The sequence below is a fragment of the Pyrus communis genome, chromosome 5 (assembly GCF_963583255.1).
Source record: "Pyrus communis chromosome 5, drPyrComm1.1, whole genome shotgun sequence".
NCBI classification, from domain to species: Eukaryota; Viridiplantae; Streptophyta; class Magnoliopsida; order Rosales; family Rosaceae; genus Pyrus; species Pyrus communis.
In genome coordinates, this window is record NC_084807.1 from 21,988,585 (window position 1) to 22,004,281 (window position 15,697).

Consider the following 15,697-nt stretch of genomic DNA (forward strand, 5'->3'; position numbering starts at 1 on the left):
ATTATTTCACAGTGAGTACAAATGAAATACAATCAGTCATTTTATACCCCAAGTGAGTTGTAATCCATAAGTTACAGTGTTAATTAACTTTTAACAACCTCTAACAACTCTAACAAACTCTGCTGACATGGCTTTGTTGATGTGTATATGATATTGCTGATGTGTCATTCCAACATCCCCCTTCAATCTCAACTGGGATTCCCAAGTTTGAGATTGTAACAATGTCGAACAAATGCAGGGCTATGAAATCATTTTGTTAAAATATCAGTAGTTTGCTCATCAGTAGAAATGTATATCCTAAATCATCTTTTTGGACCCTCTCTCGAATAAAGCGATAATTTGTATCCAAGTGTTTAATTCTTGAGTGGAAGACAAAATTGGCACTTAAAGTTATAGCTGAAATGTTATCACAATGAATAACTGCAGGTGTAAACAAACCAACACCTAAATCTTTCAATATATTTCTCACCCAAGCAACATTAGTTGCAGTATGAGCTAATGCTTTACACTCATCTTTAGTAAAGCTTCTGGAAACTGAGTTCTGCCTTTTTTATTACCAAGATATCGGGTTGTTTCCCAAGAATACAACATAGCCAGCGAGTGATCTTCTAGTATTGAGATCAGCAACCCAATCCGAGTCTGGAAAGACATTAAGATCAAGCATTGTACCTGAAGAATATAAAATTTCATGTTGAGCTATGCCCTGAAGATATCTCAGTATTCTCTTGACAGATGTAAAGTGTAATTCTGTTGGTGAAGGTATAAATTGACACACTGAGTTAACTGCATACATAATATCTAGCCTTATGAAGGTCAAATACTGCAATGAACTAACTATACTCCTATACAATGTGGGATCTGTCAAAACAGTGCCTTCTGCATCAAGTAATTGCTGATGTGGTTTACATGGAGTTGTTGCAGGTTTACAGGAATCCATACCTGCCTTGTTAATCAAATATTTAATGTATTTAGACTGATTCACAAATATATCTCCATTGGTTTTGTAGTAAACTTGCAATCCTAAGAAATAGGTCAGTTTCCCCATATCTTTGAGCTCAAACACAGAAGACAATTCTTAAATAACTTGTTGAACTTTTGAAGAGTTTGATCCTACAAAGATGATGTTATCCACGTAGAGAAATAGAATTATCATATTTGTGTCATCTATTTTGACAAATAAACTTGTATTAGATGATGAAGCAACAAATTGTAGAGCTGGAAAATAGCTAGTGAACTTGGAATTCCATGCCTGTGGGGCTTGCTTCAATTCATATAAGGATTTAATTAACTTGCACACATATGTAAGATGAGATGCATCAACAAAACCCTGAGGTTGTTTCATAAACACCTCTTCTTGTAAATCACCATGCAATGCATTCTTGATGTCAAGTTGTCTAAGATCACAATGCTTTCTTGCAGCCAAAGCTAGAATCATTCTAACAGTTGTATGCCTTACAATAGGACTAAAGTGTCTAAGTAATCAATACCATGCTCTTGTGAAAACCCCTGAGCCACTAGTCTTGCTTTATACCTTGAAATACTCATATATGAATTCTTTTTGACCTTGTATACCCATTTACTCCCAACAATTGCCCTATTTTCTGAAGATGGTACCAAAGTCCAAGTTCCTTGTGGTCTAAGTGAGTCACATTCCTCTTGCATCGCTGCCTGCCATTGTGGCAGTGTTGCAGCTTTTTTAAATGATGAAGGCTCCGAAGTATCAACAATCTCAGATAAGAAGGAGAAACCTCTCAACAAGTGGTTCATCCTCAGTTAATTCGAGAGAATGCAATTCAGGACATGAGGCAAGTAAAGCTGCATAATTCTTTCTAGGTATAATGCCACTTTTCAATCTAGTAGTCATAGAATGTGTGATTGACTCATTGTCTACAGATAGATCAGAAGAATTACCTCAAGTTGTGTGGATGAATGGACAGACAACATTGATGATGTACCAAAGTGATGATGGGATGAATGATGATGTTGTTGTAACTCTGGAGATTCTACATTAGCACTTGAACCACACTGTTGTGAATCTAAGACCCCCTCGTTACCATTTGAATCAAATGTATAATCATTTGTCACTAATGTATTGGTTGAATCATTGTTAGCCACTGTATGAATTTGCTATGAATTCTATCCAGTGTTTACTGAATTTCCAAGTGTATCAGGAAAGTGAATTATACCATGAGACTGTGTTGCTAGTTTATGATCTGATATACTTCTTGAACCAGACTTACATAAAATGATACACATCTTCATCATGTACCACATGCCTAGACACAATAAATTTTATGGATTTAATATCATAACAGATGACCCCCTTATATCTCAGAGCAAACATAAACACACATTGAATGACTCTAGGTTGCAATTTATTAGCATTAAAAGGCTTGAGTAATGGATAAATAATAGTTCCAAAGATCTTGAGATTATAAATCTCAGGATTTTGTCCAAAAAGAACCTGATAAGGGGACTTCATCTTTAAAATTCTACCAGGCATTTTGTTAATTAAGAAAGCTACATGTGAACATGAATGATACCAAAAAGATGTAGGAATTTGTGCTTCTATCATCAAAGTCAAAGCTGTCTTAACTAAGTGTTTATGCTTATTCTTAGCAATTCCATTTTGCTGAGGGGTATGGGGACAAGACACTTGATGAGTAATTCCTTTATTTACCAGAAAGTTCTTGAACGTATTACTCATGTATTCCCCTCTACCATCAGATTGGAAACATTTAATAATGGTATTGAACTGATTAAACACAAAATCGTGGAACTTGACAAATACATAAAAGGTATTTGATTTATTCACCATAGGTTTAAATCCATACAAACCTAGAGAAACCATCTATAAAACTGATGTAATACCTACATTCTTCTATGGTTTTCTGAGGTGTAGGACCCCAGACATCTGAATGTATCTTTTGAAATATAAATTTTGATCTCTCTTGTTTTACATGAAAAGACAGTTTACTCATCTTACCTTGAATACAAGCATAACATATAGAAGGAGATGAATCAATACTAACTGGTAACTGTGCACTTTGCATCATTGAACTCTATACTTCTTCTAAAGGATGTCCCAATCTCCTATGTCATACTGAAGTCTTTACTTTCTTCCCTAAGAATGCATCACATTTTCCCAACTTTCCAGTAAATGAATGAGAAACACACTGATTGGTATCTTGAATAGCTCACCATCATCACTCTCTCATTGGTACAAAATCATTCTTGTTACCTTGTCCTGTATAAAGAAGATCAAATCATCACATACAAACCAACAACCATTATCTCTGCATAACTTTTTAACTGACAACAGATTCATAATTATTTTGGGAACATGTAAAACATTATGCAGAATAAGAGCATTAGATGATGTTTTTATAATTAAAGATCCAATATGTTGAACTTGTAAACCTTCACCATTACCAACAGTGATCTTAGCATCACCATTGTAAGGAATAACCTGATTAATGATATCAAGATTAGATGTCATGTAGTGAGTGGCCCCTATGTCCAGTACCCATGTATTAGCTACAGAGAATTCATGTACATTTGGATTGGAACCAATACCATTTGTTCCTTGAGCAGTCATACCAGCAAATGATGGTTGTGGTGGGGGGTTGCCTTGATATGGTAGTTGTTTATGTGATAACAGTCCAATGCTATGTGACCCATTTTTCCATAAATTTGATGCACATTACCATTCCCAAATGATTGATTCTGATGCTGAGTGCTTCTGTAATAGCAGTTAGAGGTAGTGTGCCTTCTTCTAGAACATATTTGACATTTTGGTGAAACTGATGATTTGTAGTTTGTATTACCCTACCAACCACTTCCTTGTCTTGAACCATTTCCAGAAAAAGATCCATTTGAACCATTCCCACCAAAATTGTTTTCGAGAACCTTTAGTATTTGAACCGTCACCTCTGTCAGGATTAGAATTCCCTGTCTTATCTCCAAGGTTAGAATAGGACCTAAAATTGTTGTTGTTATTTCCAGAATACCTTTTGTTATTGTAATTGTTGTAATTATTTCTCTACTGTGGATGAAAAGACTTTCCCCCTATTTCTAGCATAGCCAGACCCTCTATCAAAATTTACTTCTCCGTAAAATCTCTGAGTATTAGAACTCTTTCCTTGCTCATACCCTTGATACTTTCTTTGAAATCTCTGTGAATTGGTAGGCTCACCTTGAACACACATAGTTGACATTGTGGTTGACAACCTTGTAATCTTGGAATCAATATATGCTTCAGCACCAAGATGCTGTGCTCGAAAATCTTTGAGAGAACTTGATGTATCTCTTGCCAGCAATACTATTTTAATGACCTCAAAATCTATTGGTAAACCAAACACAGCAATCATAAAATCATTATCTGTTATCTTTTCTCCAGCTAACACTAAATAATTTCTTATCCCTTTCAATCGTAGTAAAAACTTATCCACATAATCAGCCTCTTTCTGTGTAGTATGAAATTCTGTCTTCAATTGATTCACTCTCACCATCGAAACAGATGCAAACCTTTCTTGAAGACACTCCCATGCTTCTTGTGATGTTTTATAGCCAATGACATGATCCATAGCTTCATCAGAAAGTGTTGCAATTAGTAAGCTTAACAAAGTTAAATCCTTCTTGACCCATTCTTTATAGGCAATTGTAAGTTCCTTAGTGACACTACATTCATGAGTGATGCAAAACTTTGGTGGACATTGAAATTCTCCATTAAAGAACTCAAACAAATCATACCCTCTGAGAACCGACTGGAATTGATAACTCCACGTGGCAAAGTTGTCATCTTAGAGATTCACAGTTATCATTCCTAGTAGACTTTCGATCTTGACACTATTAAACGCCATATCAAATCAAGAATTGCAACTAATCACTCTTCACAGTAAACAATCTTCAGAAAAACTAGCTTTACAGTAAACAGACTTCGCAATCTTTACAGCAACAATCTTTGCACCAAGCAATCTTCAATTCACAATCTTTAATTCACAATCTTCACAGTAAACAATCTTCAAGAAAATCTCACTTCTTTTGGCATTGGCTTCTAATCAACATACTTGTAACAATTCTTTCTTCATGAAAATTCTTATTTCTCTTGGCATCGACCTCAATCAACACAAACTTCACCAAAGTTCAACACAATTTCTAAGAAAAATTGAGATTGATTTTAACATCTTCTCAACTAAACAACAATTGCTCAAAAAAAAAAAAAAGAAAAAACTTAACTAGATTCTCACTATGGTAATTTATCAAACGCCTACAATGCATAAAGTTCCAAGAATATAACCTTGAATCGAAAAACTCAGATGAAGAAACTTAGATGTAAGCTCCCCAAAGAGATCTCCAGCCTTTTAACCTGCATCGAAAGAAAATGGCACCAAGGATCGTCTAGGCGATTGATACCATGATAACCAAACCAGAACACTAAAATGAAATACTAAGGCTTAAGAAATGTAGAGAGAGAAGGATGAACACTTAGAGAGAGAAAGTAGAATTCGATCTTGTATTATTTCACAATGAGTACAGAAACACAATCAGTCATTTTATATCTCAAGTGAGTTGTAATCCACAAGCTACAATGTGAACTAACTTTTAACAACCTTTAACAACTCTAACAAAACTTTTAACAACCTTTAACAACTCTAACAAACTCTGCTGACATGGCTTTGCTGATGTGTATATGATATTACTGATGTGTCATTCCAACAGTTTTCTGTAAATTGAGAGGTTTGGTGATATGAGTTTTTTTTATAAAAATGAAGAACACATAGATGAACAGTGGTGGTGTAAGCTTGGAGAGTACTTTGCTCTCTTTGTATTTCTCTTGGATTTGATTACAGAACCAATGAATCTCACATCACACATATGCTGCGAAGGGGAGCTAAAGACAAAAAACCATTAGGATTTCAGATGATTCACCCATCTAAGAGTGATCACGTGCATCGCACGAGACAACTTAAAACACCACTAACAAAGACATGCGACACACTCTACATCGTTTAGATGCTTTAATCTTAACCTTTCATTACACTTGAATATAAACTTAAACATTCAAACTTAGAATCCAAAACTTCATTTCGAATTGCACTGTGATGCAATCTAGTCTCTTTTCATCAGCAACATCCTTATACTGCAACATGTAGTTCATTGAAGGAGTCTCAAATTGGCTACCACTAAATATATTCCACATGCTTTGCAAATCTTTTTTGCGAGTTTTGATGCGACGAAAAAGTTACTCCTTTGTTACCAAAAGGTCATGGGTTTGAGTCGTGAAAACATCCTCTTTGCAAAGTAAGGGTAAAACTATGTACGATAGACGTTCCTCCCATACCGCAAAGCAGGGAGCCTTGTTGTCTTGGGGTCACCTTTTACAAATCCTTTTTCCAAAGCGACAATTTTGACTTCCATTATCTTCTTATGTTGTGGCTAAAAGTTGTCTGCACTAACTTTGCACATTGTCTCTAACTCGTGTGGAGTTTCTGGACAGTGTTTTGTAGCTGGATTTATTTCTGGTTCTTCTTTCCCTTCTCTTGAAAAATTATGCTTACTATATTGCACTGGCGTCACCCATCTTGAAACCGATTTTCATGATGTCTCCAATAGTGTCGTTTCCACTATCCCCGAAACCCATTTTGATTTTTCTTTTTACATAATTACGAGAATTCTTTCAATTGTCGCTTTTCAAGGGTGTGGTGCAACATTTATGTTCTTGGGCTTTCTTGTTGTATGTGTGAAATCTCGTTCCCGCATTCCACTACTGTAATTTACGTATTTCATGTTTATGATTTTTTTTTCCGTTAATTTTAGAGTTTTAGTTAACTAGTTACAAAGATTGAAAAATTTTAACTAGTCATTGAAAATTCGTTAACCTTTCAGGGTCACTCTTAGTATTTTCAGAGAGAGCTTGATCCCCCAAACATGTGGCCAAAAACCATTCGCCAAATGGAATTATAACGAAGGAGAAATTAACAAGTAAAGTCGTCGACATTATTGTCTTTTGGCAGTTAGGAAAGGCCCACGATAATAAAAATAATACATTCAAATTCTCAATAAAAGTATAGTTTTTTTAGGTGTAAATAAGAACTTATTTATATGATATATAATAAATTAACTTAAATCCGTTTAGTCCGCCCATGCCCCCACTTAAGCGCTAGGCTCCAGTCCATTGTCCGACTAGCGCCTAGCGTCTTTTAGAATCTTAATCACTAGTCTTCCGAATGATATATTTACATCACACTCTCATTTTTACCTGTCGGAGTTTGCACAAACCATTGTTTTCTCTAGAAGATGGGGTCATCTATAGGCTTCCCTTCTATCCTAGACTTCTCCGATGTAAAAGATCGATAAGTAGAATTTGTAAGCACATTATTGTGGCACCGCCATGAAAATTCCATTGTAAAGGTTTTTAGGGTTAAGGGTAATTTGAGTTCTTCTTGTTTGTATTCTTGTATTGATCGGGTTGTGAAATATAGGGTTGATGACGAGCTTGCACCTGATGTCTCTTTAACTGACAAGTATTTTTTTCTGTGACAAATCCAATTAGCCTAGTTTGTTTAACTATGGTGTTGTTTTCTATGAATTGAGAGGTTTTGTGAATGAGTTTTCTGGAAAAATGAAGAACACACAGATGAACGATGGTGGTGTAAGCCTGGAGAGTACGTTGCTCTCTTTGTATTTCTCTTGGATTCGATTACAAAAGCAATGAATCCCACATCACACACATATGCTGCGAAAAGGAGCTAAAGACAAATAACCGTTAGGATTTCACACGGTTCACCCATCTAAGAGTGATCGTGTGCACTTCACATGACAACTTAAAACACAACTAACGAAGACATGTGGCACATGTTGGAAAAAAAAAAGGAAAGTATTTTAGGATTTGATTTAATTAGTGATTTTATATGATTTAACTAGAATTTTGATATTATTTGATTTGGTTTAAGTTTTCTTATCTTGTAGACAAAAGATTGTTTTGATTTATTTCCTAGTATTATCTTATAAATACCTCATTTTGGAGAAAAATAAAGTATTGAAGTGGTTATTTGAAAGTTGTGAGATTGTAGAGAATTCTAAATTTACCTTAAACCCTTTATTTTCAACTTGGTATCAGAGTAAAGTTCGGTTCTTGGTTGAACTTTGCTGTGAGCGCTTCCCTGCGGGTGCACGAAGCTAATTTTCTTCGTACACCCACAGGCCATGAAACTGAGGGTGAAGACTGTCTATTGTTGCTATACGAAGAAGAATGGTTTCTGCTGCCATAAAGAAGAATAAAGAGAAGAAAAGTGTGTGGTTTCAATGCCTTGGAGGAAAAAGATTGGAAGAAAAAAAAGTTTTGTCAAGATAGGATACGTTTCCTATCATGAAGGCTTTTGGATTTTGTTTTATTTATTTATTATTTAGTTTGATTATGAGTTTGAGGAAGAAAAAAAACAAGAAGGATGAAACAAAAAATTGAAGAAAAAAAGGATTTGGTGATTTGGGCTTTCGAAAAGAGATATCAAGAGATTTATTTATCGGGCTTTCGAAAAAAGACGTTAGTTCCAATTGGGTTTTTGAAAAGATTAGCATTAGTTTCAGTTGGGCTTTCGAAAAGAAGCGTTAGTTTTGAGGATTATGATTTGTTCGTCAGGCTTTCAAAAAGAGACGTTTGTTCTAGTTGGACTTTCGAAAAGATAGGTGCTAGTTCCAGCTGAGCTTTCAAAAAGATTGATGTAAGTTTTAGCGTGTCAATGAAGATTTCTTTCTTGGCAAACTCATGATTTCACACCATGAGTTTAGGGGGGGGGGGGTGTTGGAAAATAAAAAGGAAAGTATTTTAGAATTTGATTTAATTAGTGATTTTATATGATTTAATTATGATTTTGATATTATTTGATTTGGTCTAGGTTTTCTTGTCTTGTAGACAAACGATTATTTTGATTTATTTCCTAGTATTGCTTCTGTGGATATAAATTTTTTCCTCCTTGATAGGTCAAGGCTAAGAGCTTCACGCGCCCTGAACGCGGAAGGGGGGGGTCTTGGCCGAAGAATCTCCGATGCCAAAGTTAAAATTTTGAGGGAAAAGTATTTGGAGAATTTAGAGAGTTTAGTAAGAGCATTAGGATTTGGTGATTTGGGCTTTCGAAAAGAAGCTTCGTTCCATCATATCAAGAGATTAGTTTCAATTGGGCTTTCGAAAAGATTAGCGTTAGTTTCAGTTGGGCTTTCGAAAAGAGGCGTTAGTTCTGAGGATTATGATTTGTTCGTCGGGCCTTCAAAAAGAGACGCTTGTTCTAGCTGGGCTTTTGAAAAGATAGGCGCTAGTTCCAGTTGAGCTTTCAAAAAGATTGACGTAAGTTTCAGAGTATCAATGAAGATTTCTTTCTTAGCAAACTCATGATTTCACACCATGAGTTTGAAGAGGGGGGGGGGGTTGGAAAATAAAAAGGAAAGTATTTTAGGATTTGATTTAATTAGTGATTTTATATGATTTAATTAGGATTTTGATATTATTTGATTTGATCTAGGTTTTCATGTCTTGTAAACAAACGATTGTTTTGATTTATTTCCTAGTATTGATTCTATGGATGCAAATTTCTTCCTCCTTGATCTTAGACAAAATTGCATCTACAAAACAAATAACACCTTAGGTCAAGGCCAAGAGTCTTGTTAGATTGGTTCCTTCCCCTACCACGAAACGGGGAGCCTTGTTAGCTTGGAGTCATCCTTTGCAAATTCTTTTTTTCAAAGCAATAGTTTCGACTTACATTATCTTTGTCTCTAACTCGTGTGGAGTTTCTGAACAGTGCTTTGGAGCTGGATTTATTTCTGGTTCTTCTTTCCCTTCTCTTGAGAAATTAAGCATGCTAAATTGCACTGGCGTCACCCATCTCATAATTACTTGTCCAAACATCAAACATGTACATGCACATTGTCAAAACGTTTCTTAACAGCCTGGACATTTTGGGAACGAGACTGGAGAATTTGGAAATATGCGCTTTCCATGAGAACGTAAATGGAAGTTGGGGTCAACATTTTTGCTACAAACTGCAAATTTCTAGTGGGAGTCTGTTTTCATTTCTGAGAAAAGTTCAATCTCGGGCTCTTTCCCGCCCTGAAAACATGTCGCCTAGCTTGTTGGCAGGTAGAAATAGATATGAACATGATGAGGACGACAGTTAAATCTTCTTTGCGAATCTTCGCACGTCAAAACCTTTGCATTTTTTATGTCTATCTCCGGGTTAGTTTTTCCTAAATTTATGCATGCATGCTTCCTTGTTTTACGTGCAGTTCATTGATAATGAGGGTAGTGAATTCATCTCTTATCTTCAAACATGCATTGTTTTGTTTGTTTTGATGGATTATATTATTTCGAATTCTCAGATCCACCAGACGAGAAACTCTTTTTTCCTTGTACATGGAAGGAGCTTGCGAAAAAATGATTCTTAATTTCCGAGACTAGCGATATGAGGGATAAAATCAGCTTACTCGAGGGAGAGGGGTTCCCCCGGGCATCTGCTGATGTCAAGATCTCATTCGCTTTGTCTCGTACTTAGTTTTAAAATGCTTATGAAAGAATAAGATTGAATCAATTTTCTTTTTGATAAAAATCGAAATGTCGACGATACACTTTAGTTTTGAATTATTTTGTTTTTGCATGACTTAAGGTTTTGATTGCTTAATTCAACATTGTATTTATCTTTCTTGAGATTGTGGAAGCCAACTGACACAAGGAAAATAGAGAGATTAGATTATAAGATCAATTCAAATCATAGTTACACAAAATTAACTGGCATGAGAAGTGCAAGCAGCAACAAATTTGAGGGGGACTGTAAGATATACAAAGACCAGGCCATTGTATAAGGGCACATTCGACTTCGTGCGTCATCGATCCTCGTGCTAAAGCGAAGCAAGTGCCGACCTGTGGGCAATGTCGTAAACGGAGAGAAGAATTTCAGCACCTATTAACGCAATGATGAGCCATTCCAAGAAATCTGACTTCCTGTTTTGGAGAATTTCCTGAAGAAAACGAATATTGTGCTGCAACGAAGAAAACAAAATGTCACCACAACATCCACAGCAGTTGAAAAGTAGTTCTCCAGATTTAGTAAACCAGTATTGAGTTGTTTCGTGTACCTCCACAAACTTCAACTTAAAATCAAGACTTGCAAATCTCTGAGTTAACTCAAATTCATCCCTGAGATATTCCCATATCTGAGCATATTTGGCATCCTTCCAGGCAATATCCGATCTGTAAAGTCGATTGATTTTTCATTAGTTAGATTAAACATGTCAAGAAACTAAAAACCGTCTCAAATGGGTGAAAAAGAATAGCGGAAATGATTTTTTGTCTTCTGATTCATTACTTTTCCTGTCAATCATAATCATACATGCAGATAACATTTATGCCTGTCTTATGGAGGATCACTGTTATCCAAAAACAAATTTCAGCTTAATAACTGCAATATGGATTTAAAACTATTACCTCTCAAAAAGTCCGAGCTTAAGAATCACATCAGCAAGATTAGAATTTGCCTTCCCCACTAACTGAAACAGTTTCTTCCTCTTCATTTTAAACTTCCCAGTAGTTTCCATTTCACGATTAATGTCCGTAAATTCTGCAACCATTCCATCAACCTAAAAGAGAAGAAACAGCGTTCTGAGATGAATCAAGAAGTCATGATTTCACAAAGTTGAAGTTCCCAAGATTATAAGAAGCATATATACCTGGCGCACATAGTAATCAAGTGCAATACTTTGACCTAGAACACTACCAATGGTACGGATTCCATCAACATTCAAGTACTGCAACATTATGTAATCTAATCCACCTTCCATCCATGTGTGCAAAGTGGGCTTTTCTCTCACCTCATACTCTGATTTCATAACAAAATAAAAGTTCAGATGTGAAAAGTATCCCAAAAATTGTAATCCACAACCATTGGAGCAGCAACAATGAAGCAGAAAACAGAAAATATTACTCTGCAACATTAAAAATTAACGAAGGTAGCGGTCCAATAATATTGCTTAACCAAGAAATAAAATAACAATTGAGCTCAGCATGAATACTCAGTCAATAAATAACTTTCTTAGCTAAAGGGCAACATGAAATCTTAACTCCAGTGAAATGTGTGTACATAACAGAAAGACTAACTAAATGAATCAGATGGTGCAGAATCCAAAATTCATAAACTTGTTATCTCAAAAGATATAATTTTGATTATAGAGTCTCACCATCCTTTCTCATTTCAGGTAGTGATCCTGATGCGTGCTTTTCCACGATTTTCAAATACCCATCGATATCTTGTTCACGGACATTGAACAAGACAATGGAGCCATACTGAAAGACTACCATGTAACAACAGTCACTCCCACTTAAACTAAGACCCAAACCCTGAAACAAAGAAACCGCATTCAACTTATGGTATCATTTTACGGGCAGATACACAAAATTCAGGTAAAAAATGAAGAGGCAGTAAAGAGTACAAGATTATCCCATTTGTAGAATGGTCTTACTCTTATGATCCCTTTCTTTGTTAAGAATAAAAACTACCAAATCAGAACCCAAAGCACTGGAAATGAAAGAAAAACGCGGCAAACTTACGTCATTGGAATCGGAAAGCTCCCCGAACTTAAAAACAACGTAATTAGTCATTCGCGACGTAGGTGGGATGAAATTCAGCCTGTTCTGCTCCACCAAGCTTCTTAAATCCACACTACATTTCACAAAGATACATGCAAATTAGAAAAACCAAGTAAAATCACAGAATTCATACTCTCATCCAAAACAATATGAACACTAAACTGGTGAAAGCCGCTGCCTTTTCGATTCCAAACATTTCTGGGGAATTTTGAAACAAAAGTTACTAAATTCAAAAAAATGAAATATCAGAAAACAGAACCTGGTGGAGAAGAAGTACGCTCGAACAGGAATCGAGGGCTTCGAGTCTTCGTCCACGGTGGCTTTGTAGCCATCGCCGACCTCCGAGCACGACACCGGCTCGTTCCACTCCAACGTATCGGCATGCGGGACCGACGAAATGGAGCGCAAGACGGCGAGGGCGAAATTGGAGGCGATGCCGTGGATTCTGAGAGTCGGAATCGAAGAGCACGGAGAAGTTGTGATCGAATGGCGGTTTAAGGTTTTGGAAATGGAAGGAGAGTGGGGATGGAGTAGGGTTATGATTGTACGGACGGTTACGGGAGGCGTGGATGGGGAGGAGGAAGAAGAGAAGGAGGAGAAGGAGGGAAAGAGACGCGCCGCCTTGAGGTGGGCGTCGATGGCGCGCCGCATTCTGGTTTCGGGGTTTAGGAGAAGGAGAAGGGTAGTATGAGTTCTGACCCAGTCCCAGTTGGCTACTCCTGGGGTTTATCGATGGACAATTTTCCTACACGGAAAAACAATTTTTATAATTTTTCTATTTTTAAAAAGAGTAATGTTACCAGAATTAAATTTATAGACTAAATTTGGAAACTAAATTATATGTCATCAATAGAAAATGAGCACGTTTATCAACGTTTAAATAATAATCCAATTATCAACTTCTATATCATTTAATTTACAAAATTTAGTCTTCCTAACATTACTCCTTTTAAGACATTACAATTTTTTTTTTGTTGATAGAGTTTCATTACCACAAGGCACAAACAGACAATTACAAACCAATTAAAAGGGTGCTAGACGGTACATATGTTCGAGTGATCAATTTTAATCGGAGAGTAATTAGCACATAACGGAAATAATTTTAATCCCATATACAACCACTCCACAAACCCCACCATTAGAACAAGGAGTCTTGAGGCAGATAGCCTCATAGACGAGATGTGGCATACCAAGCATCGAAACCCTTACTAAAGCCATCGCAACCAGCAAGACTAAAAAATTGCGGTAGCACACAAACAACTTGTTGAAGCAACACAAAATTGATGACATGTCCACAGTGGAGATGCAGGTGCAGAATTGGCAAGAGGCATGGCATGCGAGCTGTAGCCGGGGCAACTGAGGATGGGGCGGGAGGGGATACCCAGCCAGAACTACCAACGTCATCAAAACACCACCACAGCCCATAAGCTTGCATAAGACATGTTAGCACCAAGAGCCGCACACCAAGAGCAACAAGATATTTCCGTCGACGGGTAGGGTGAGAAACGTAATGTTCAGAAAATTACAAGATGACACGAGTCGTAGAAACACATAAAACATTATCGCCCAAATTGTACGTAATATAATCGGGGAGTCACCATAGTCAGTAAGTTCTGTTGGAGAACAATTCAGGAACAATAAAATAATAGAAATACAGAACCGAAATACTTATGCCTTATTATTCAAAAAATACTTGTAATACAGAATGCAATTATGTTATAGTAACAAAAAAATTAAAATGATACTAATTTGAATGAATTGAAGATAGAGGCTAGAGCAAACGCTATGTCCTTCGAACAGTATTTCCGTCTCACTCATGTGCTTGTGGTTCTATAACGTCTGCTCGACCAGGATACAACTACCTAATTCTACAACCCGTATTGGATTATAGAACTCTAGCGAATTGCTTTGTGTGTTTACTTTCTGGAAATTTTGTACGAAAGACAAGGAGGAAGAAAAAAAAGATGATTTTTAATGGAACTGAGGACTCCAGTTATAAAAGCTATTTCATACCTCTTTAAACACCTTTTGGATGTATCTGAAGCCATACAACTCTTTCCAAAGAGTAGTGTCTATTAATCAAAACGTTTTTAATTAATTTAATTAAAAACTTAACTCGAAATTAAAACTAATTGATCAGATTAATTTTAATTCTTTGGCCCCAAGTGCCTTTGTCTTGATTAATTAATATTAATATTATAGTATAATCATCAAGCCTAATCCATACAATTAGTGGCCCAAACCTCAATCCTCATTCCAAATGGTCCAAGTTCTAATTACTAAAAAGAATGAATAAGCCTATATAAAGGCTAGTGAAAAACCATTGTTGCCCGATGTGGGACAAGAAGGGTCTCAAAACTCCTACAATACCCCACATTTGAGACAACTCCTTGGTCCTAGAAACACTAAGATACAAGAGTAAGCAATAGATGTGACATACATCAGGAGAGGTGTCTTTTGGACTTGAACCTACCTTAGTATATACTTATCGGATTTACAAGATGACGCAGTGGATATAAAATTTTGAATTGTTCATCTCCACAGTAAACCAAGACAATAAGCAAAACATATGTCACACCAACACATTGCAAAATTCATATGTTTGTGTTCATTTTGGTCCTAAACAAATCCTGAATTCATGAGAGCTGTAGAGAATGTAGCCATGTAATTCTCATAAATGCGACCCCACATTTACTCTCATATAGGTGATATTGATTAAGAATAGGTTGCTAGTATTCCACCTGATCTACAAGTATCAATATCATTAAACTAATGTATCCTACACCATCAGCAGTCACCACACTTCTTCCATCATAGGAATGGGTATGTAAGTGTGTTTCTTCTTGAATCTAGCCAAACCAATTTGCCTATTGAATCTAGACCATGGGATCTCCAATCAACTAGGTTAGGTTTCCGTTTGGCAGTTTCATTTTACTCTATTGGCTTTAAACTCATTCCCCTCGTTGTATGCTTAACTTGCTCTCTAGACAAACCTTTAGTAAGCGGATCCGCAATATTATCTTTTGACTTAACATAGTCAATAGAAATTACACCACTAGAGAG

At 36.2% G+C, this 15,697-nt stretch overlaps 2 protein-coding genes across 2 annotated transcripts; both read right to left on the minus strand.

Annotated features, from left to right (window-relative positions):
- Positions 1-553: 553 nt before the first annotated feature.
- On the minus strand, positions 554-1,045 carry LOC137734413 (uncharacterized mitochondrial protein AtMg00810-like). The gene has a single exon (XM_068473687.1). The coding sequence runs from the start codon at positions 1,043-1,045 to the stop codon at positions 554-556; it is 492 nt and encodes a 163-aa protein (XP_068329788.1).
- Positions 1,046-10,715: 9,670 nt separating this feature from the next.
- Positions 10,716-13,339, minus strand: LOC137735222 (protein RETARDED ROOT GROWTH-LIKE-like). The gene is made up of 7 exons (XM_068474631.1): positions 12,894-13,339; positions 12,596-12,707; positions 12,226-12,385; positions 11,719-11,867; positions 11,477-11,628; positions 11,128-11,242; positions 10,716-11,031 (listed from the first exon to the last, which is right to left on the minus strand). Exons 1-7 carry the CDS (start codon positions 13,283-13,285, stop codon positions 10,891-10,893), a joined length of 1,221 nt encoding a protein of 406 aa, XP_068330732.1. The 5' UTR covers positions 13,286-13,339; the 3' UTR covers positions 10,716-10,890.
- Positions 13,340-15,697: the final 2,358 nt, after the last annotated feature.

Coding starts and splice junctions, on each gene's coding strand:
- LOC137734413 (XM_068473687.1), bottom strand. CDS start 1,045: ATGGGGAAACTGACCTATTTCTTAGGATTGCAAGTTTACTACAAAACC.
- LOC137735222 (XM_068474631.1), bottom strand. CDS start 13,285: ATGCGGCGCGCCATCGACGCCCACCTCAAGGCGGCGCGTCTCTTTCCC. Junction 12,386..12,595: donor AGCTTTCCGATTCCAATGAC/GTAAGTTTGCCG, acceptor TCTTTGTTTCAG/GGTTTGGGTCTTAGTTTAAG. Junction 11,243..11,476: donor AAGCTCGGACTTTTTGAGAG/GTAATAGTTTTA, acceptor TCGACTTTACAG/ATCGGATATTGCCTGGAAGG.